Below are 20344 nucleotides of genomic sequence, written 5' to 3' on the forward strand. Positions count from 1 at the left end.
TTTTTCCAGAAAACAACCCTGTATGCGGAGTCCTGTTACAGGAGCTCCGAGCTGCACCCAGAGCAGAGCGCTCTCGCGCGGCGTCCCGCCTGCGGCTTGGGGGGGGATGTTCGGGCCGCCGGGCTGGGCGGGTTTTGGGAGGCAGCGGGGTTCTGGCCGCCAGCTCCCTTCCTGTCCGGCGGTCCCTGGCGCCGGCCGTGCCCCCCCCCTCGCAGCAGCTGCGGGGAGGAAGGGAGCGCGGCTCTGCAGCACCCCGCGGCCGCAGCACCCCGCTGCCCGCGACCCCCCGTCTCCTTGGGCGCCCGTGTTGGCGGCGGAGGCCGCGGCGGCGCGCCGTACAGAGGCGGCAACGGCCGAGAAGCGCGGCCAGCTGCGACTTTACTGCTTTGCCGGCTTTACGAGGGCGATTTGGTGGGCTGGGAGCAGAGGACTTGCAGGAGAGGGCTGGGGCGGCTGCGGGCGCAGGGCCCCGGCTCAGCGCGGGCCGGCGTAGGTGAGCTCGGCGACGCCGTCGGGGATGGCGCGGAAGCACTCCAGGCTGGCGCGGTGCACCTTGCAGCGGTACTTGCCGCAGGTCTTGGCGTACTGCAGGAAGCGGGGCGCCCCGGGGAAGATGACGTTGTCGGCCAGGACGGTGGCCCCCTCGGCCAGCAGGTCGTGCGCTTCCAGGAGCCGCAGGTCGCGCAGGTAGCACCGCTTCCAGTGGTCCATGAAGACGAACTCGGCCTTGAGCAGACCGTGCTGCTCCTTCAGCCGGGGGATGACCTCCTCGGAGGGGCCCACGATCAGCTCCACCTGCGCGGCAGGCCCGTCAGCCTGGCGGCCGCCAACGCCCGAGGGGTTTTTCCGCCCGGCGGAGCCCGCGCTCACCGTGTTCTCGTCGAAGCCGGCCAAGCGGATGAGCTTCTCGGCCACGGCGGCGTGGCCGGGGTCCATCTCGACGGTGTAGAGGCGGCCGCCCGGCGGCAGGCCCTGCGCCAGCAGCACGCTGCCGTAGCCGCAGTAGGTGCCCAGCTCCAGCACGGCGCGCGGCGCCCGCTCCCGCAGCAGCCGCTCCACGATCCGGCCTGGGCAGGGACGGCCGGGGCCGCTCAGCGCCCCGCAGGGCTGCTCAGCACCCGGCGGGCGCCGCGCGCCGCGCTCGGCCCCGCGCTGGGGCCTGGTGGGGGATGAGTTGGGGGGGTCTCTGCCCAGCCTGGAGGGCGAGGGGTGCGCATGGCGCTGGCAGGGCCCCGGGCAGTGGGTGCCTGTGGGTGCGTGCATGGGGGTGCGTGTGCATGGGGGTGCTGCTACGGGCAGTGCGTATGCATACATGCATGGGTGTGCGTGCGTGGGTGTGCACGTGCATGTGGGTGCTATGGGCAGTGTGCGTGCATGGGGGTGCTGCTACAGGCAGTGTGTGTGCATGTGGGTGTGGGTGTGTGCGTGCATGGATGCGCTGCTGTGGGCAGTGTGTGCATGTGGGTGTGTGCATGCATGTGGGTGCTGCTATGGGCAGTGTGTGCATGTGGGTGTGTGCATGCATGTGGGTGGGTGGGGGTGTGCATGTGGGTGCTGCTATGGGCAGTGGGTGTGCATGTGGGTGCTGCTGTGGGCAGTGTGTGCATGTGTGTGGGGGTGGGTGTGCATGTGGGTGCTGCTATGGGCAGTGGGTGTGCATGTGGGTGCTGCTGTGGGCAGTGGGTGTGCATGTGTGTGGGTGTGGGTGTGCATGTGGGTGCTGCTATGGGCAGTGTGTGTGCATGTGGGTGCTGCTATGGGCAGTGGGTGTGCATGTGCGCAGGTGTGTGCATGCATGGGTCTGTGAGTGCATGTGGGTGCTGGTACGAGCAGTGTGTGCATGTTCGTGGGTGTGTGTGTGCACGGGTGGGTGGGTGTGCATGTGGGTGCTGCTATGGGCAGTGTGTGCACATGTGTGTGGGTGTGTGCATGCATGGGTGTGTTGTTGCAGGCAGTGTGTGTGCATGCATGTGGGTGTTGCACATGTATACATGTGCACACTGCTGACAGTGTGGGTGTGCATGTGGGTGTTGCTGCCGGCAGTATGTGTGCACACCTGTATACATGCGTGTGTGCATGCAGCTGTCGCTGCCGGCTGTGTGTGTGCACGTGTGGGTGTGTGCATGCATGCGGCTGTTGCTGCCGGCAGTGTGTGTGTGCGCGTGCATACATGTGTGCGTGCGTGCGGGTGTTGCTGCGGGCTGTGCGCGCCTGCACCCGTGGGCGGGCGGGCGGCGCTCACCTTTGCAGGGCCCCACGCTGCTGAGGTGCTCGCGGCGGCAGCACCAGCGGTCGAAGGTGCGCAGCACGTGCCGCGGGTCGCCGGGGACGGCGTGGGCCAGCACGTACTGGCAGGCGCGCTGCTCGGGCGGCACGCCGCTCAGCCGCTGCCGCAGCCAGCGCAGCAGCACCGCCCGGTACAGCAGCAGCAGGTAGTGCCGGTAGCGGATGAGCAGGGTGACGAGGAAGGGGACGAAGGCCAGGGCGATCGCCGGAGACACCATGGCGGCGGGCTGCGGGGTGCAGCCCCGGCGGGGGCTTGTTGTGGGGCCGGCGGTGTCCTGTGTCCCCCCCCCCCAACTCCCCGATCGGCCGCGTGGGGGGAACGAGGCTGGGGAAAGGGAGCGGGGTCCTCCCCAGCCGGCAGCCCAGCGGCTCCCACTCGTGTCACGAGTTGGAAGTGCTCTGCAGCCCTGGGCCGATGCCGCTGCCTGGGGGGGGGGATCACGGGGGGGAGGGCTGATGTGCCTGGGGCCCCACGGCATTCGGGGGTCCCTGGGGCTGGAGGGGAACAGGGGGGTTTCGGCACCAGGGACCCATCCACAGAGGTGGCTGCCGGCCCGGGGGCTCGGAGACATGCTGGGGGCTGCGCCTGGCCCCGGACACGTGCACATGCCATGGGGACACGCGCACAGTGTGGGGACATATGCACACGCCGTGGGGACGTGCACACAGTGCAGGGACACATGCACGTGCTGCAGGGACATAGGCACACACCGTGGGGACAGGCACAGCGTGTGGGCACGTGCACACGCTGCAGGGACAGGTACACAGCGTGAGGACGCGTGCACGCGCCGTGGAGACACGCACACAGCGTAAGGACACGTGCACACAGTGCAGAGACACATGTGCCCGCCACGGGGACACATGCACACGCTGCAGCGATGTGTGCACGTGCCAGAGGGACACACGCACACGCCGTGGGGACATGCGCACGTGCCACGGGGACACATGCACGTGCTGCAGGGATGCATGCACACCGTGGGGACACATGCACACGCCACGGGGACGTGTGCACATGCCGCGGGCCCCTCGCCCCCTCGTCCCGGCTTTGCCAAACCTGTGCCCCACACCTGACACCCTGCACCCCACACGCTGCACCTGGAACCTGCTACCCCGGGGCCCTTCTCCGTGCACCCCACAACTCGCCCCCCCGTGCCCTGCGCCGAGCCCCCCACCCTGCGCCCGGTTCCCTGCCGCCAGCACCCTGCAGCTTGAACGCGACACCCCGCACCCTTCCCTGCCCACCCTGCAGCTTGTACCCTGCCCCCCGCACCCCCCACCCTGCCCCCTGCACCCCCAACCCTGCAACCCCAACCTGCCCCCTGCACCCAACACTCTGCCCTTGCACCCCCACCTTGCCCCACACACCCTGCCCTCTGCAACCCCCTACCCTGCACCCCCTACCCTGCTCCATGCACCCCCCCACCCTGCACCCCTACCTTGCCCCACACACCCTGCCCTCTGCACCCCCCCACCCTGCACCCCCTACCCTGCTCCATGCACCCCCCCACCCTGCACCCCTCACCCTACCCCACACACCCTACCCTCTGCCCCCCACCCTGCACCCCCCCACCCTGGCCCCTGCACCCGACACTCCACCCTTGCACCCCCCACCCTGCACCCCGCACCTCCCACCCCCCACCATGCAACCTGCACCCCCCACCGTGCCCCCTGCACCCCACCACGCACCCTGCACCCTGGCCCCTGCAGCTCCCCCCCTGCACCCCATACCCCGCACCCTGCACTGCCCACCCCGTACCCTGCCCCTGCCCCTTGCACCCTGCGCCTCCACCCCGCGCCGGGGCCGCAGGGCCCAGCCGGGGCAGGCGCTGCGTCGGGCCGGCAGGGCCAGGACGGCTCCTACCTGTCCGTCCCGGGCGGCGGGCAGGCCGGGCCGCGCGGCCCCAGGCCAGGCTCGCCAGCGCCCGGCCGGCAGCCCCTGCGCAGCCCAGCTCCCCGCTCAATTATTGATGGTGTCACCTTAGCCGCAGCCGGCCGCCGGCTCCGGTTACCGAGCTGGGGCGAAGCTGGAGCCGGGGCCCTCGCAGGGGCTGCGGGGGGAGGCTGCACCTGGGGAGAGATGGGTGCAGGAGGTGGAGGGATGGGTGCAGGAGCTGGAGGGATGGGTGCAGGAGCCGGGGGATGGGTGCAGGAGCCGGGGGATGGGTGCAGGAGGTGGAGGGATGGGTGCAGGAGCTGGGGGATGGGTGCAGGAGCCGAGGGATGGGTGCAGGAGCCGAGGGATGGGTGCAGGAGCTGGGGGATGGGTGCAGGAGCCGGGGGATGGGTGCAGGAGCTGGGGGATGGGTGCAGGAGCTGAGGGATGGGTGCAGGAGCCGAGGGATGGGTGCAGGAGCTGAGGGATGGGTGCAGGATCCGGGGCATGGAGGCAGAGCAGTGCCAATGACACCTCATCCCCGCATCCCTCCAGCGGCCCTGCGTGCATTCGGGCGGCGCGGGCGCTGCTCAACGGCCGCCTGCACCCGAAGGCCGCTCGGCCGCGCCGGGCTGTGCAGGGCGCAGGTTGGCGCCGTCCCGTCCGCCTGGCGTCAGGCACGCCGGCGCCGCGCCGATTCCCAGCTGGCAGCTGCCGCCGCGGGACGGCGCAGGGCAGGATGGCGACGCCGGCGCTCCCGACGGCCCGGCTGCAGCGGCTCCGGGGACGCCGGTGTGCCTGGCATGGGGCACCCGGTGCGGGGTGCAGGGTGCCGGGAGCACCAGGAGCAGCAGGAACTGGGAGCACTGGGCGCAGGCAGCACCAAGCCCTGGGAGCACTGGGTGCCGGGAGCACCCGACACCAGGAGCACTGGGTGCTGGGAGCGCTGGGAGCACCAAGCCCTGGGAGCACTGGGTGCCGGGAGCACCAGACACCAGGAGCACTGGGTGCTGGGAGCACCAAGCCCTGGGAGCACTGGGTGCCGGGAGCACCCGACACCAGGAGCACTGGGTGCTGGGAGCGCTGGGAGCACCAAGCACTGGGAGCACTGGGTGCCGGGAGCACCAGACACCAGGAGCACTGGGTGCTGGGAGCACCAAGCACTGGGAGCACTGGGTGCCGGGAGCACCAGACACCAGGAGCACTGGGTGCTGGGAGCGCTGGGAGCACCAAGCACTGGGAGCACTGGGTGCCGGGAGCACCAGACACCAGGAGCACTGGGTGCTGGGAGCACCAAGCACTGGGAGCACTGGGTGCCGGGAGCACCAGACACCAGGAGCACTGGGTGCTGGGAGCGCTGGGAGCACCAAGCACTGGGAGCACTGGGTGCCGGGAGCACCAGACACCAGGAGCACTGGGTGCTGGGAGCACTGGGAGCACTGAGTGCCGAGAGCACCAGGGACTGGGAGCACTGGGTGCTGGGAGCGCTGGGAGCACCAAGCACTGGGAGCACTGGGTGCCAGGAGCACCAGACACCAGGAGCACTGGGTGCTGGGAGCGCTGGGAGCACTGAGTGCCGAGAGCACCAGGGACTGGGAACACTGGGTGCTGGGAGTGCTGGAAGCACCAAGCACTGGGAGCACTGGGTGCCGGGAGCACCCGACACCAGGAGCACTGGGTGCTGGGAGCGCTGGGAGCACCAAGCACTGGGAGCACTGGGTGCCGGGAGCACCAGACACCAGGAGCACTGGGTGCTGGGAGCGCTGGGAGCACCAAGCCCTGGGAGCACTGGGTGCCGGGAGCACCCGACACCAGGAGCACTGGGTGCTGGGAGCGCTGGGAGCACCAAGCCCTGGGAGCACTGGGTGCCGGGAGCACCCGACACCAGGAGCACTGGGTGCTGGGAGTGCTGGAAGCACCAAGCACTGGGAGCACTGGGTGCCGGTAGCACCAGCAACTGGGAGCACTGGGTGCTGGGAGCAGTGGAAGCACTGGGAGCCAGGAGCATGGGCCCCACGTTGGCCCATGCCCTGGCGCTGTGGGGGGCACGTGTGCAATGCACACACACGTACACAGCCAGGCACACGGGGGCAGCGCACGCACACACTCACGTGCGCCTACCCACGTGCCCACCCCCACGCCCACGTGCGGTGTGCACATCCATGTGACCGGCCACAACCCTGCGTGGCACACCCCCACGGGACACCCCCATGCCCATGCACAGCGGGGGGGCCACGTATGTGCAGTTCACCCCACCCCGGGACCACGCACACACCCCGGACCCGCGCGCACACACCCACGAAAGCACACACCCACTGCAACAGGCGTGGACAGTGCGCGTTCCCGTGTGCCACACTCGCACCCCCGTGACTGTGCGCGCGCGTGCAGCGCGCCCTCCCGGGACACCACGCACGCGCCTGTGCCGTGCCGTCACCCCCCCGTGGCAGCGCCCACGCGCGAGCCCGCCACGCCAACCCGGAAAGCGGCAAGACCGCGGCGTCCACGTGACGGTGCCCGCGCGAGACCGGCGCAGGCCCCCCACGTGACGGCGCCCACGCGCGAGCTCGGCCCGCGGCGGTCACGTGTCGGCAGCAGGCGGCTGGGGGGGTGGGGAGCTCCCCCCCACCGCCACGTGCTCTCCGCTTCGCGTGCTGATTGGCTCCCCCGCACGTGACGGCGCGCCTTTAGCTGCGGCGGGGGGGGGGGGGGGGGGTGTGCTCCCGTTCGGATTGGTCCGCCTGCCCACGTGACGCCGGCTGGGCCGGGATGGCGGGTCACGAGGCCGGAAGCGGCAGGAGGGGAGGGAGGGAGGCGGCTCCGCCCCCGCCCCCTCCGCGCGCTGCTGGCGCGCGGCCGCCGCGCTCACGTGACCGGGGCGGCAGGGCCCCTGCCGGACACCGTAGCGGCGCCGCGCCCGGCCCGGCCCTGCTGCGCCTCGCCATGGGCTGCTGCTACAGCAGCGAGGCCGAGGCCTCCGACCAGGTGCGGGGCGGGGGCCGGGGGGGTGTGGGGTGTGGGAGGGGGAGGGCAGGGGGTGTCAGTGGGGCGGGGTGGTGTGGGGAGGGGGGAGCTGGGGTGTCAGTGGGGGGGAGGGGAGCTGGGGGGTGACAGTGGGGCGGGAGAGGTGGGGGAGGGGGGAGCTGGGGTGTCAGTGGGGCGGGAGAGGTGGGGATGGCAGTGGGGCGGGGGGGAGGGGAGCTGGGGGGTGGCAGTGGGGCGGGAGAGGTGGGGGAGGGGAGCTGGGGGGTGGCAGTGGGGCGGGAGAGGTGGGGGAGGGGAGCTGGGGGGTGGCAGTGGGGCGGGAGAGGTGGGGGAGGGGAGCTGGGGGGTGACAGTGGGGCGGGAGAGGTGGGGGAGGGGAGCTGGGGGGTGACAGTGGGGCGGGAGAGGTGGGGGAGGGGAGCTGGGGGGTGACAGTGGGGCGGGAGAGGTGGGGATGGCAGTGGGGCGGGGGGGAGGGGAGCTGGGGGTGACAGTGGGGTGGGGGGATGTGGGGGGAGGGGGGAGCTGGGGTGACAGTGGGGCGGGAGAGGTGGGGATGGCAGTGGGGCAGGGGGGAGGGGAGCTGGGGAGTGACAGTGGGGCGGGAGAGGTGGGGATGGCAGTGGGGCAGGGGGGAGGGGAGCTGGGGAGTGACAGTGGGGCGGGAGAGGTGGGGATGGCAGTGGGGCAGGGGGGAGGGGAGCTGGGGAGTGACAGTGGGGCGGGAGGGGAGCTGGGGGGTGACAGTGGGGCGGGAGAGGTGGAGATGGCAGTGGGGCAGGGGAGAGGGGAGGTCAGGTGGTGACAGGTGGGGGGATGTGGGAGGAGGGGAGCTGGGGTGTCAGTGGGGCGGCGAGCTGAGGGTGGCAGTAGGGCGAGGGGAGGTCAGGGGGTGACTGGGGCAGGAGCTGGGGGGGGTGACAGTAGGGCGGGGGGGCTGGGGGGTGACAGTGGGGCGGGGGGGAAGGGGGGCTGGGGGGGTGACAGTGGGGCGGGGCCTGAGGGAAGGTACCATGGGGGTGGATGTGGGGTGTGTGAGGGGGAGGGGAGCTGGGGGTGACAGTGGGGCAGGGGCCTGGGGGAGAGCACTTGGGGTGGCGGTGGGGCAGGGGGACATGGATAACAGTGGGGTGTGGGGAGGGGAGCTGGGGGTGGCAGTGGTGCTGGGGGTGTGTTTGGGGGGGGAGCTGGGGGGTGACAGTGGGGCAATGGGATGTGGGGGGAGCTAGGTGTGACAGGGAGCCAGGGGGCTGGGGGAAGGTGCCATGGGGGGGTATGGGCTGTGTGAGGGGGAGGGCAAGGGGGGGCAGTGGGGGGAGGGGAGCTGGGGGGGCAGTGGGGCAGGGGGATGTAGGGGGGAGCTGGGGGGGCAGTGGGGCAGGGGGACAGTGGGGTGGGGTGATGGGGGGGGAGTTAGGGTGGCAGTGGGGCAGGATGTGGGGGGAAAGGAGCCGGGGTGACAGTGGGGCAGGGGGATGTAGGGGGGGAGCTGGGGCAACAGTGGGGCAGGATGTGGGGGGAAGGGAGCTGGGGTGACAGTGGGGCAGGGGGATGTAGGGGGGGAGCTGGGGTGACAGTGGGGCAGGGGGATGTAGGGGAGAGCTGGGGCGACAGTGGGGCGGGGGGACAGTGAGGTGGGGGGGAGCTGGAGTGACAGTGGGGCAGGATGTGGGGGGAAGGGAGCCGGGGTGACAGTGGGGCGGGGGGACACGGGGGCAGTGGGGCGGGGGTGGCGGGAGGGATGGGGGGAGGCCGGCCAGTTAGTGAGCCTGGGCGGGGGAGGGAGGCCGGTGAGGGGGGGCCTTGGGGGAAGGGGCACGTTGGGGGGCATCAGTGGGGTGACAGCGGAGGGGGTGCTGGCGTGAAGGTGGGGTGCTGCTCGGTGGGCCTGGGTGGGGGGGAGCGGCAGTGGGGCGGAGAGCTGGGGGGGGCCCGGGGGGCTGAGCGCTGGGGCAGGAGGGGTGTCAATGGGGCAGCAGGCGGGGGGGGTTCGTTAGGGCGCCGGTGGGGCGAGGGTGTTTAGGGAAGGGGCTGAGGAGAGGCCCTGCGGGATTTCGGGGCTCTTGCCATGCTCTTGCGGGTGACGCCGGCGCGCCGCTGCCGTCCTCCGCCTGGCGCCGGGGGGACGGGGAAAGGGGGGGAGTGGCCTGCCCTGGGCAGGGCTGGGGCTCGGTCTGCGGAGCCGCTTTTGGGGAAGGCTTGCGGGAGAGGTGTCGCGACCCCTCAGGTCTTGCAGCCAGGCGCCGGGCCCCTCCGTGGGGAGGGCTGCGCGGCGGCTGGGCTCCGACGCGCCCTCCGAGGCAAACGGAGGCCACGGCTGGGACTCGTCCCTCTGGTTCCTTGGCCTCGCCGGCCTCTGGCTGGGGCAGAGGATCTGCTGCGGCCCTCTGGCTCGCGGCTTCCTCCTTCCACACAATAGGAAATGGGCCGGACTTTTGTTTTCGGAGGAAAGGTTTGGCCTTGATGATGTTTGTCACGTGGTCGGAGCAGGGCGCAGGGCTCGGGGGACTGTTTGGGCTGAGGCCCGGCCTCTCCGGTAAAAGCTGTTTGCAGGTTCCCCCCCTCACCTGACCCCATCCTCTTGGGTGCCCTTCTCCCGAATCCAGCGCAGGCTGGTGGCAGTCGCCGCTGGGCTGGTGCGTGGGCTCGGGGCGGTGTGGCGCCCTCGATGGCGCTCTCAGGAGATGGGTGCTGCCTTCAGAAATCCCACGTGCACAAATAACAGCCAGCTGTGCCTTAACCTGCTGGTCCCGAGCGACAGCATCGCGCTGACCGAACCGAGAGGCTGGCTTTGGTGCTTGTTCCTGCAGGTGGTGCTTGTAGCGCGGGCTTGAAGGCGCCGGTAGGCTGCGGTGCCTGTGTTTCGGGGGGAGTCTTGCTCTGGAGGGAGTCTAGCTTGTGCATCGAGAGCTCAGCGCGGAAGAGCTGTTTAGCTGGCGCCGCTCGCAAGAACAAAGCGTTTGCTGGAGAAAGTCGGAGAGAAGCACAGCTCTTCCCGTGTGCTTCTGGGATTCGCTCCTCCTTACGTTCTTTGGTCTTTCCTCCCTTTAACGTAATTCCTGAAAGTCCTGAGTACGAGTGAACTTGGGCACGCGGCTTCAAAAGGAGCGTTTATTGCGTTCATCAGCTGGGGGAGATGCAGGCTTCAGGCTTGCTCTGTGGTAGTGGCCACGAAGCGTCTTTGCCGCAAGGGAGCTGAAAAGCAGCGTGGGGCGACTGTAGCTGAAAGGCAGGCTTGCGTGGGTTGTTGTGGGGCCGTGCGACGCGGCTCTGCGTCTGGATGCCTGCTGGAGAAGGTGCTGCGTGTTCGCAAGCGCGTCGCTGCGAGGAAGGCGAAGAGTCGGGGAGAGCGTGGTGCGGGGTGTCCTGCAGCTCGCGGGGAGGAACAGCCCCGTTCTGCGGGCTGCGAGGCCGGGGATGCCCTTCCCTCGCGCTCGGGAGGCGCCGCAAGGGACCCGGCTGGCTCGGCCTGTGCTTTCTGCTGTGAGCCTCCCCCTGGAGAGAGGTGGCTCGACTACGTTGGGCAAACCCCGCGAGGAAGGAGGATTCCGGAAATGTAGATGTCCGGGTCCCCCCACCGTGAAGGTGAAGGACGCGGCCGTTTATCTAGGCTTGTGTCGGCGAGGGTGGAAGGAGCAATGCGAGGTCCGCAGGTGAGGAGCGCCCGGCGCGAGCGTGGCGTAACGTCGGGGCTGGGTAGGCTGCCCCGATGCTGCCGCAGCGCGGGCTCCTCGGTGGGCTCGGGCAGGGCCGTGACGTCCACGCTGATATTCCAGAACTTGCAAATCCGCTCCGGCAGCGTCCCTCGGCTCTGAATCCAGGCTGTCGACGTGGTGCAAATTACTGCCTCCTTCTGCTGTAGGCGTACCGCCCGCTCGGGGCGGAAAGGAGGCCGGGTGGCTCCTCCGTCTTGAGCCTTCCACAAGGCCCGGCGGGCCAGAGCTGCGCCTCGGAGCGGGCTGCAGCTCAGGCCGCCTCTCGTTGCGCCGCTCCGGCCTTCAGGCGGCCTGCGCCGCGGGTCGATGCGGTCGGGTGGGATCCAAAGGCTCTGGAGCTGGCGGCGTGGCTGGGATCCCGAAATCGTAACCCCAAAGAAAGGGCTGACCGCAGAGCCAGCCTGCTGCTCCTAATGATGCCGCGCGGCCGCGGGACTCGCTGGCTGCTCCTAGGCCTCTTGGGTCTGCGATGAGCTTTCTGCTCTCGAGTCCTGCCTCGGAAAGCAGACGCTTAGCGGTAACGTAGCGGAAACGTTCCCCTCCTGACACTGTTTTCCCTGGCTGACTAAACCTCGCCATGAGAAGTCTCTCGCTGATCTGCGCTCGCGGTCTTCCCTAATTTCCTTGCTTCAGCTTTGCGGATTCCCTGTGGAAGCGGCTGTGGCCAAGCGCTTGCCCCTTGTCACGATAAGAGTCAGGGTGGTTTAACTCGCTGATTTATGCCCACCTCCTCGGGGCGCCTGCCCCCCCGCGCAGAGTGGACGGACCCCTCTGCCCTCTCTCGCCGCCCCTGGCTCTGCAAGCTCGCGGCTGGTTCCTCTTGTCGGATGACAGCACCGCCTCGGAGGCAGAGCGCTCCTCTTGCCTGTAATCCTCTTCGGGGCATGTTTTCCTTGCGCTTCTCCCGCTGTCTAAGCGATGGCAGCGGGAGCGCGGCCTGCAGGGTAGGCGGAAGGGCCCTGGTGCAGCCAGCAGGTCACCTGTAAGATGAGACCCCGTCTCGGCACTGCTGCCGCAGCGCTCGGAGCCGCCTTCGGACTACGGATGTCGGCCCGAATCCACGAGTAACGTCTACAGCTGTCACGGCAAAACGCGTCTTGGCGCTGACAGCACCGGTGTCAGGCTTTCCTTTCTGGGACAGGGCGGCTGTGCCTGCTGCCGCCTCTGCTGCTGAGCAGCTCCGAGTGCCCCCAGGCAGAAACTTAATCCGCTCCCCCTTTCCCTGCCGGAGAGCTCGCCCGCGGCAGCCTGGGCTGAGCAGCCCCCTTCCCGTGCCTGGCCTAGGGCAGGGAGGAGAGGGCCGGTGCTGGACGTTTGCACCGGCGTTTGCCCACAGGAGGAAGTGAAGAGAGGCAGATGTTGGCCAGGGAGGAGCTAAAGACGGGCTGCTGGCGGGGAGCAGCTTTGCGAGGCCCGGTGCGGGGCCGCGGCTCCCCGCCACGAGGGGCGAGGGCTCGGAGGCGGCCGCCCGCCCCGCGGCGGGAGGGAGGCGAAGGCTGCCCGCCGGCGGGCTGGTGGGACGCGCGGCTGTGGCTGCGGCGGCAGCTGACGCCCGGCGCGCGCCTGCCCTCCGCTCTCCCTTCTCGCCGAGTCCGGGGCAAACGCCTCTAAAACGAAACCAAAACGCGGAGGGGTGGTTCGCGCGCCCGGTGCGTCAGTGACAGGGTGCCCTGAGCGGGGAAACACCCGCGCGGTCGCCGCCTCCTCTCCCGGCAAAAGCCGGAGCGTCTCCCACAGCGCAAATCTTCCCGTTGTGCTCTTCCCTCTGCCCGGGGGCTCGAACCCTTTAACCGCCTGTCGGTGGGCGCGTGGCGCGCCCGAGGGCCCGCGGCCTTGCGGTGTGGGGCTCGTGGGAGGCTGGCGCACGAGGCGCGCTGAGTTATCCAGCGTGGCGCTGGGATCAGCGTCGGGCGCAGGCACGGCAGCGTCTCCGGCGCCCGGAGGAGGCCCGCAGGGGCGGTAGCTGTTGTCTGCAGCGGCCGGCTGCTGGTTTTCGGCTGCGAGTCTTTTTAAAATTAGAAATCCAGGTCATCGGAGCCAGGGTGCGCGCGGGCAGGAGGAGCACGTGCTTCTGTAACGGCACGGCGGGGCACTGAGCCGGGAGCAGAGCTCGTCCGCTAGCTCGAGAGGGGGATGAGAGCCGAAGGCCTTGAGTTAAGTTTGGGGCAGGCCGGTGCCGGCCTGTCCTGCCAACCCTGCCGGAGCCGTTAAGTCACGGGAGAGGCTGCTCTGTGCCAGCTGCCCGCCGTCGCTGGCCGCTCTCGCAGCGGAGGTCTCCTGGGGGCTGCCTCGGGAGCCCGAGCTCACGCTGGCACCGGCGTCAGGACGCCGACCTGTGTCCCTGTCGCCCAAGAGAGCCGCTGCGGGCGCAGGGCCGGAGGGAGCGGGGAGCCCGGCAGCCGCGGCACGTTTCCCTCTCCCTCCCCGCCAGGCACCTGCAAACCTCGCAGGCTGAGCGTGATCCGGCCTGATCCCGCCACGCGTGGATCCAGGTGGTGGAAAACGACCTTGCGAAAACCAAGCGGTTTCTGACTTAGACGGGTTCGCTGACCCAGCTGACGCTTCAGCCCCGCGTGCAGCCGTTTGCCGCGCTCCTGCTGTGCGCGGGGTGGGAACGAGCGCTGGGGAGACGCCGTTCTCCCGGCCAGGGTTGCAGAGATGATGGTGCGGAGCTGCTGGCTGAGGCTGTCGCGCACCTTCAACCCCGAGCAGACAGGCTCTTCGCCCAGGAGCTGGGAGGTGGTTCCCGTGCCCCTTAAAGGCTGGGGAGATGGCGGCGTGGTGATGGGTCCCCTGCGAGGTCTGGGGACACCCCCTTCGCACCCAGGACCGGCCGCGGCCATCCGCCCCGACGAGGCCGGTCTCGCAGGCGCTCTGGGGCTGCTAGCTGCTGTCCCCCTCCGCTGCCGGCAGGGCAATGTTCCCCTCCGATCCCTGCAGCCCCTTGAAACAAGAGGTATCGCTCCACCGTTGTGCTGCTCTGTGTTTAATGGGATTAATGCGAGCCTGGCTGCAAAATAGGCTGGACAAGCCCCGTGCTCTGCCCCTGATGATGCGAGGAAAGTCCCCCGGAGGTCTGCAAGGGCCCTATCTAACCTCCCAGGTGGGGCTGCCTGGCCGTGCTGGGGAGGGCAGGCTCCTTCCTGTTGCTGTCAGCCCCGTTCCTCCCTGACACTGTGGTTTTTGGGGGCAAGGCCTGTGTTTACCTGGGCTGCCAGAAGCCAGTGCTTCACGCAGGCAGTACCTGGCACGGGTACAGGTTGTCTTGGCCAGCGCTCTGGCTGGTACGGCTCGAACGGGCTCCGTGGAGCAGAGCGGGTTGTGTTTGCCTTTGGGGTGGCTGCGGGGCACCGTCTCGTGGCCTCAGGCTGCTCACGTGACTGCCTGTCCGTGCAAACTGCTGCACGGAGAGGAGCTGCGTCTGCCGGCACCGGAGCCGAGCTCTGCTGGCTTCGGGGAGGCCCCGAGACGTGCGATTCCAGGGGAAACGCTGCGACGCAGGCTTTCACCCGTGCTCTGGACGTTTGTGGCAGCGCGGACTCGCTACGGGGTCCGGCGTTCAGCTGTTACAGAAAGCAAAAGCATTTGCTGAGAGGAGCCAGGTTGTCACTGTGGCAGACCCAGGGCCGCTTTGGATGACCTGAGCGTCCTCCTGGTCCAGCCCAGGTAGCCACTCACATGCGGGAGGCTGAGGCTCGCCGAGCTGCCTGGGATCTAAGCCGCTGGGGGCCAGAACTGACTTTCCTCCTCCCTTTTCCCCCAGGAAGAGGAGACGAAGCGGCTGCTGGAGCCTGCAGCCACCCCTCCCAACAAGGTGTTGAATGGCGCAGAGCAGAGCTACCACAACCTCCCGTCCGCGCGCACCGATGAGCAGGCCATGCTGTCCTCCATCCTCGCCAAAACGGCCATGTAAGCCGGGAGCGGGTAGCCAGCCCTTCAGCGCCCGATTCCCTCGGGAGCGGCCGTAGCTCTTTGCTTGTTGAGCTGTCTGGCTCGTACAGGGCCGAGCGTGGAGGGAGAGCTTGCGAGTGGCGGCGCCGTCCTGGGTCAGCTTGCCCGAAACTGTGGTATCCGAGGGCTGAGCCCTCGCCGTCAGCCCAGACTCCGCAAGGTCTTTCCTTTCCTAGCTGCTTCCGCGCGCCTGCCGTGGGCGTGCAGCAGACTGAGACGGCCGCAGCAGATCAGCTGACGTGCTGCGATGAGCCTGAGCTTGTCTGGCTCCTGGCGCTCGGCTACCCCGCGCCGCGGGCAGGCAGGAGAGCCCCCCGGGCGAGGGGATGCGGTGCCAGGCTGCTGCAGGCAGGCAGCCCCCTGAGGAGGGAGCGCGATCAGCTCGGGCGAGAGCTGAGGCCTGCTGAGGTATTTCTCTGCCACTGCTCCTTTTGAGGCTGTTCCAGAACCTCCCTGCTCCCAGGCCTGGAAACGCTTATGAATAACTCTTTCCTTACAACGCCCCTGAGAGCACAGGAGCTTTTATCATCTCCGCTTTGTGAAGCGGCTTGGGCATTGAGTAATTCAGTGACTTGCACCAGCCTTACGTGCTCGTGGACGGGAAGTGTGAAACGGGCCCTTGCCTGCTTTTGGGGTCGTCTGACCGAGCCAGCCTTGCTCCGGAGGGACCCGTCCCCCTGCTTTTGGGGACGCGCTCATTGCCGGCACTGTGAACTGTGCTGGGAGCAGAGAGCTGCTTGTCCTAAAGCCGTACTTTCCCGGCTGGCCACGAAAAGGGTCTCCCTAACGCTGCCGTGTCCTGAGCCTGCTGACAGCAGGGACTTGGCACCGCTCCTCTGCAGGCTCTGCTGCAGGTTTCCCTTCCGCCAGCGGGATCTCTGGCTGGAGATGACGCTTTTTCTGCCAGCGTCTGAGGGTGATGCAGAGCTCTGGCCCAAGCACTCTGCCTTTCCGCGCTGAGCTTCAGCGCAAGGATGCCCTAGCTGCACCGCAGCGCAGCTGCTGGAGGGTGCTCGGTCGTTCGGGTGCCCTAGACTGACGCCTGCCAGTGTTTCTGAGCTTGGGGGCTGGTATCCAGGGCTCACGGGACGCTTGCCAAGTGCTTAATCCTCCCAGTCCTCGTGACATAGCGAGGTATCCTTCCCTCTTCGCCTGGGAGAGAGGCCGTGCGCGGAGTTCGTGAGGGCGCTCATCCGCCTGCGTGCTGAGACGGGGAAGGGATGCTCGCACTGAACGCCAGCTGCGAGCCGGTAGCGGGAGCTGCTGTCTTGTGTCTCTCTGCAGCAACATCATTGATGTGTCGGCAGCGGATTCCCAGGGAATGGAGCAGCACGAGTACATGGACAGAGCCAGACAGTACAGGTGAGGCGCTGCCCTGCCCCGAGCCGGGGGAGAGCCGGGCCCGACCGCGTCCCGCGGAGCGCTGCCTGTGCTCCGGGCTGGGGGTCGGCCCTGCCTGGGGAGCTCCCAGCTCTGTCACGGAAAGGAGTCGGAGCCCGTCAGAGCTGCGTCCTCGGGCAGGGTGGGAAGGCATGTGGCAGGCCTTGGCCGTACGAGTCGGGCCTTGGGAAAGTAAGCGGGCACGGAACAGGGCTCCATCCCGGGAAGGCGGCGCTCCGCCTCCTTCCTCGCCGTGTCGCTGGGCAAGGCGCAAGGCCTGCAGCCGCTGCGGGCCATCGCGTCGCAGCTCGGGCGCGAGGTCCCCGTGCAGAGGTGGGTACAAAGCACCAGAGCTGTTGACCGTGGCCCGGCTGCAATAACTGGTTTCGGCAAAGGTGGGCGAAGGGGGGGCACACGCGCGGTCTGGACCACGTCGGTCCCTCACGAAGAGCTTCTGTGTTTGGCTTCGGCCCTTGGGACGGACGGCGGGCGAAGGGGAGCAAGTGCCCGGCCTTCCTGCCCAGCCCCCAGCTCCGCCGCGCTGGGTGGTGGATCGGATGACAGGAGAAGTGCCCAGTCGCTCTCGTCCCCGCTCGTAGCGCTCGCAGGCGCAGGGCTTGGCTTGGTTGCAGCCCTCAGGTCCTCCCAGAGCTGAGCGAGACCTTGGAGGGGTCCGGGAGACGCCGAGCGAGGACCTCCCTGCTTGCCGTTCCCTTCCCCGGGCAGGGCAGGGCGGCTCGCGCGCGTGCGCCTGGGCCAGGCGTGCTCTCACTGCCTTTGACCTTCCTCTGCTCTGCTCTGCCCTGCCCGCAGCACGCGCCTGGCCATGCTGAGTAGCAACCTGACACACTGGAAGAAGCTCCCGCTGCTGCCGTCTCTGACCAACCAACCGCACCAAGTGCTAGCGAGTGACCCTGTCCCCTTCGCAGACTTGCAGCAGGTGAGGAGCCGGGGGCAAGCGCTCCCCGAGAGCAGGCAGCCGGCACGGGGAAGGTCTCCGCTCCCACGTCCCTCCCAGCGCTGGCGAGGCTTATGTTTCTTCTGGAGGCGTGGGCTGCCTGCCAGGTCCGGGCACGAGCGGGTGACCCGCGGTCTTGTGATGGCTGCCCTCGCCTCCTGCGGACGAGCAGGAGCGATTCGCAAAGCGAAAGGCACGGTCACCGGGAAGGCTGAATCTGCGACAGCTGCCACCAGGCGCCCGCGCTGCGTGCGGGGAGCCGGGCCCCGGCGTGCTCGGTGCTGCCTTGTTCTCCGTGTGCCGCTGGGAAGCTCCTGGGAGGGTGGTGCCGGAGGAAGCGCGCAGGTGGGCTGGCCCGCAGGTCGCAGCTGGCTAGCGGGCACTGCAGCCTCCGAGCGTCAGCAGCCCCGGGCTGGCCGAGCTGCTCGGGTGGATGGTTTGGGGCCCCTCTCCTGGGTGGGCAGAGGGGCTGCTGCCCAGTGCCTCGCTGGGCGGAGGAGGAGGGGAGACGGTTCCCTCCACAGGGCAGAGGGGAGCCGGGCCTCCGTGCCGCCAGAGCGCGGCGGGAGAGGCGCAGGTCTCATCCGTTAGAGTGGTCTGAGACGGCCGGCGCTCCGCAGGGACAGGCCTGGGCGCCCCTCGGCCCGGGGGGCAGCCGTGCCGTCTCCGCTCCCGGGAGTCTGGGCAGCTGGAGCAGGGACTGCCCCAACGTGCTCGCAGCAGGCCGCCCGCGGTGAAGAGCCCTGGCCGGTACCGCGGGTCGGTCTCGCTTGCTTTAGCTGGGTACGGCCTTGCCAGAGGAGCGCGGACCAAACGGGCCGGAGCCTTGCCGAGGCGCGCTGGGACAGCCAGGGCGGCCGTGGTCGCCGGCTGGGCGGCAGGCGCAGAGACGTCCCGGTTTCGCGCAGCCCTGTCCGGATTCGTTAGCAGCGAGAGCAAAGTGCCGGCGCGCCTTCCTCGCCTGGCAGCGGCGGGCTGGGAGCGCAGGGGGCCGCTCCTGGCGTCCTGCCGGCTGCTTCAGAGGATCCTTGTCGCCAGCGGGGTAGCTGCCGGCACGCAGCCGGCTTTGCTCCCGGGGCGTCCCGCTGGTGCTTTGAGGAAGGGGCTGCCGGGGAAACGCTCTCCCAACCAGTGATGCTCCCAGGCTCGGCCATTGAGTCCGCTTCAAAGGCCGAGATGTTCCCAGCTGGCTGGCGGGGGACAGGTGTCCCCCCCCCGCCGGAGCGAGGGCTGTTTGCAGGCCGCCTGCCGGAGCCGCGGGGAGGGTGGCGCAGCTCAGCGCCAGGGCTCCAGGCTCACTGGGACTTGTCCTTCTCACTGCGCTTCCTGCGCAGCTGGAGCTCGGGTGGCGAAGCGCGCGGGTCCCTCTGCTCGGGAGCAGGAGACCGCTCCTGCGCCGGAGGCAGCAGGCACCCGCTGCGCGGGCGGCCGAGGCCGGGCTCGGGGCACCCCGTCCTGGCCGTCGGAGGTGCTGGTTGAGCCGGGAAGCAGGGTGGCTCTGCCCGAACGGCCGCTCCGCTTCGCGAGGGCCGCGCGGGGCCAGCGCTGCGGGACGTCCCCCCTCCGCGGGCGGCAGAGCCGGGTCCGAGCCGCCAGCGGGCCGGCCGGCCTTCAGCAGCTGGGCTCGCTCTGACCAGGCTAGATCGCCCTGGCTCGGGTACCGCTGCCCTGCCCGAGCCTGGCACGGCCGGCATCGGCTGGCGGGGAGAGGGCGCGTTCGCCCGCCGCGGGGGGAGGCTCCGGCGCACGGAGCTGCCCCGGGAAACGCGGGTTTCCTGCCGTCCGCTCGGCTCCCTGCCGGCCTGGGGAGCCGGGGGCTGGCCGGGGCCCCCGAGGCCTCAGCTGGTTTGGAGGCTGGGTCTGGCCCTGGGAGCAAGAGGGGGGCTGCGGCGCTCGCGGCGGGGCCGGGGCCGCCGCTCACCGGCTCCTCTGCTTCTGCCCGCAGGTGTCCCGGATAGCTGCCTACGCCTTCAGCGCCCTCTCACAGATCCGCGTCGATGCAAAAGAAGAACTGGTTGTACAGTTTGGCATCCCCTGAGCCTGCCCTGCCACAGCGCGGCTTCACTGTTGGGTTTTGTTTCTGGGTCTCTTTTTTTTTTTTTTTTTCCCCCACCTCCTTTTTGTCTTTATTTTCCCTCCTCTCCCCTCCCTCCCCGCAGCACCTTGCCTCGACAGAACTTGTACATACACCCAATTTCCTACTAATCACCGAGAAGACAATTGCCGTCACATAGCCCCTGCTGCGGTACCAGCCAGCGCTGCTCAAAGGCTTTCTCTTCCCCGCATGGGGCGGGCGGGCGGCCGGGGGCTCGCGTTTCGGCGGCCGCCTTCCTCGCGCAGCAATGACCTCCCCGGCGCGGGCCGCCCTGGTCCGCCGCGGGCTGCCCGGGCCCCGTGCCGCCCCGGCGGGGGGCTCCCACCGGTCGCCACTGCTGCGCCGGGCCGCCGGCCGCTTCTCCCGGGACCTCGCGCTCCTGGGAAGGGCGGGCTGGAGCCAAGCGGCTCCGAAGGAAGCTCGCGGTGGAGCCAGGCTCCTGCGGACGTGACGATCTGCGCGGGATCTGCCGGCTTCTGACACCCTCCCCCTCATTTTTACATGTTTCGACCTTTATTTTGTTTTTTAATTATTATTATTATTTTTTTTTTTTTTTTGCCACAGTAGATAAAACACATTCATCCAGCGCCCGTCTCCTCTCCTCTGTTCTGTGCAAGCCGCAGCGGGGCCGCGGGAGGACGTGACCGGAAAAGCAGGCACCGGCAGCGCCGCCTGGCCGGTGGTGGTGGAGCCGCGGCGGCCGACCCCCCGCTGTCACCGCTCCCCTTTCCTTCCCCGCTTTCCGGTGCGGGCTCCCAGGGCTCTGCGTAAGCTCGTGCCGCGCGGGGTCCTCGCGCTGCCGTGGTGCAGAGCACCGCTTGCCGCGTTCCCAGGGTGCTGGCAGAGGGCTCCGAGCCGGCCCGGGGCGCGTCCCTTCCCCTGGAAGTCCCGGGTTTCCCTTCCGCGCGGGCTGGCAGGGGGCTCGGGTCGTCTGCGGCGTGTCCCCCCACCCCGCGGCGCCGTCCCCGCGGGCAGGCGAGGTGCCCGCTTGCTGGGAGAGCCGGGACACCGGCGCGGCTGGTTCAGCCCAGGCGTTTTGCGGCCGTCGGCTCCGCTGCGGAGGGACGGGCTGGCGTTCCCGGGGAGGGAGCCCGAGCCCTGGC

General features: G+C 69.4%; 2 protein-coding genes across 3 annotated transcripts; one reads left to right on the forward strand and one right to left on the reverse strand.

Moving 5' to 3' along the window:
* Positions 1 to 23: 23 nt before the first annotated feature.
* LOC138065676 (transmembrane O-methyltransferase-like) lies at positions 24 to 2744 on the reverse strand. Of its 2 annotated transcripts, XM_068930875.1 has the most exons (3): positions 2243 to 2744; positions 871 to 1067; positions 24 to 795 (listed from the first exon to the last, which is right to left on the reverse strand). In XM_068930875.1, exons 1-3 carry the CDS (start codon positions 2502 to 2504, stop codon positions 475 to 477), a joined length of 780 nt encoding a protein of 259 aa, XP_068786976.1. In that variant the 5' UTR covers positions 2505 to 2744; the 3' UTR covers positions 24 to 474. The 2 variants fall into 2 exon arrangements, with proteins under 2 accessions (XP_068786976.1, XP_068786975.1); XM_068930874.1 differs by having other exon boundaries at positions 24 to 1067.
* Positions 2745 to 6965: 4221 nt separating this feature from the next.
* LAMTOR1 (late endosomal/lysosomal adaptor, MAPK and MTOR activator 1) lies at positions 6966 to 19827 on the forward strand. The gene is made up of 5 exons (XM_068930880.1): positions 6966 to 7141; positions 14621 to 14766; positions 16093 to 16170; positions 17002 to 17128; positions 19092 to 19827. Exons 1-5 carry the CDS (start codon positions 7100 to 7102, stop codon positions 19182 to 19184), a joined length of 486 nt encoding a protein of 161 aa, XP_068786981.1. The 5' UTR covers positions 6966 to 7099; the 3' UTR covers positions 19185 to 19827.
* Positions 19828 to 20344: the final 517 nt, after the last annotated feature.

The sequence above is a fragment of the Struthio camelus genome, chromosome 1, assembly GCF_040807025.1.
Source record: "Struthio camelus isolate bStrCam1 chromosome 1, bStrCam1.hap1, whole genome shotgun sequence".
NCBI lineage: Eukaryota > Metazoa > Chordata > Aves > Struthioniformes > Struthionidae > Struthio > Struthio camelus.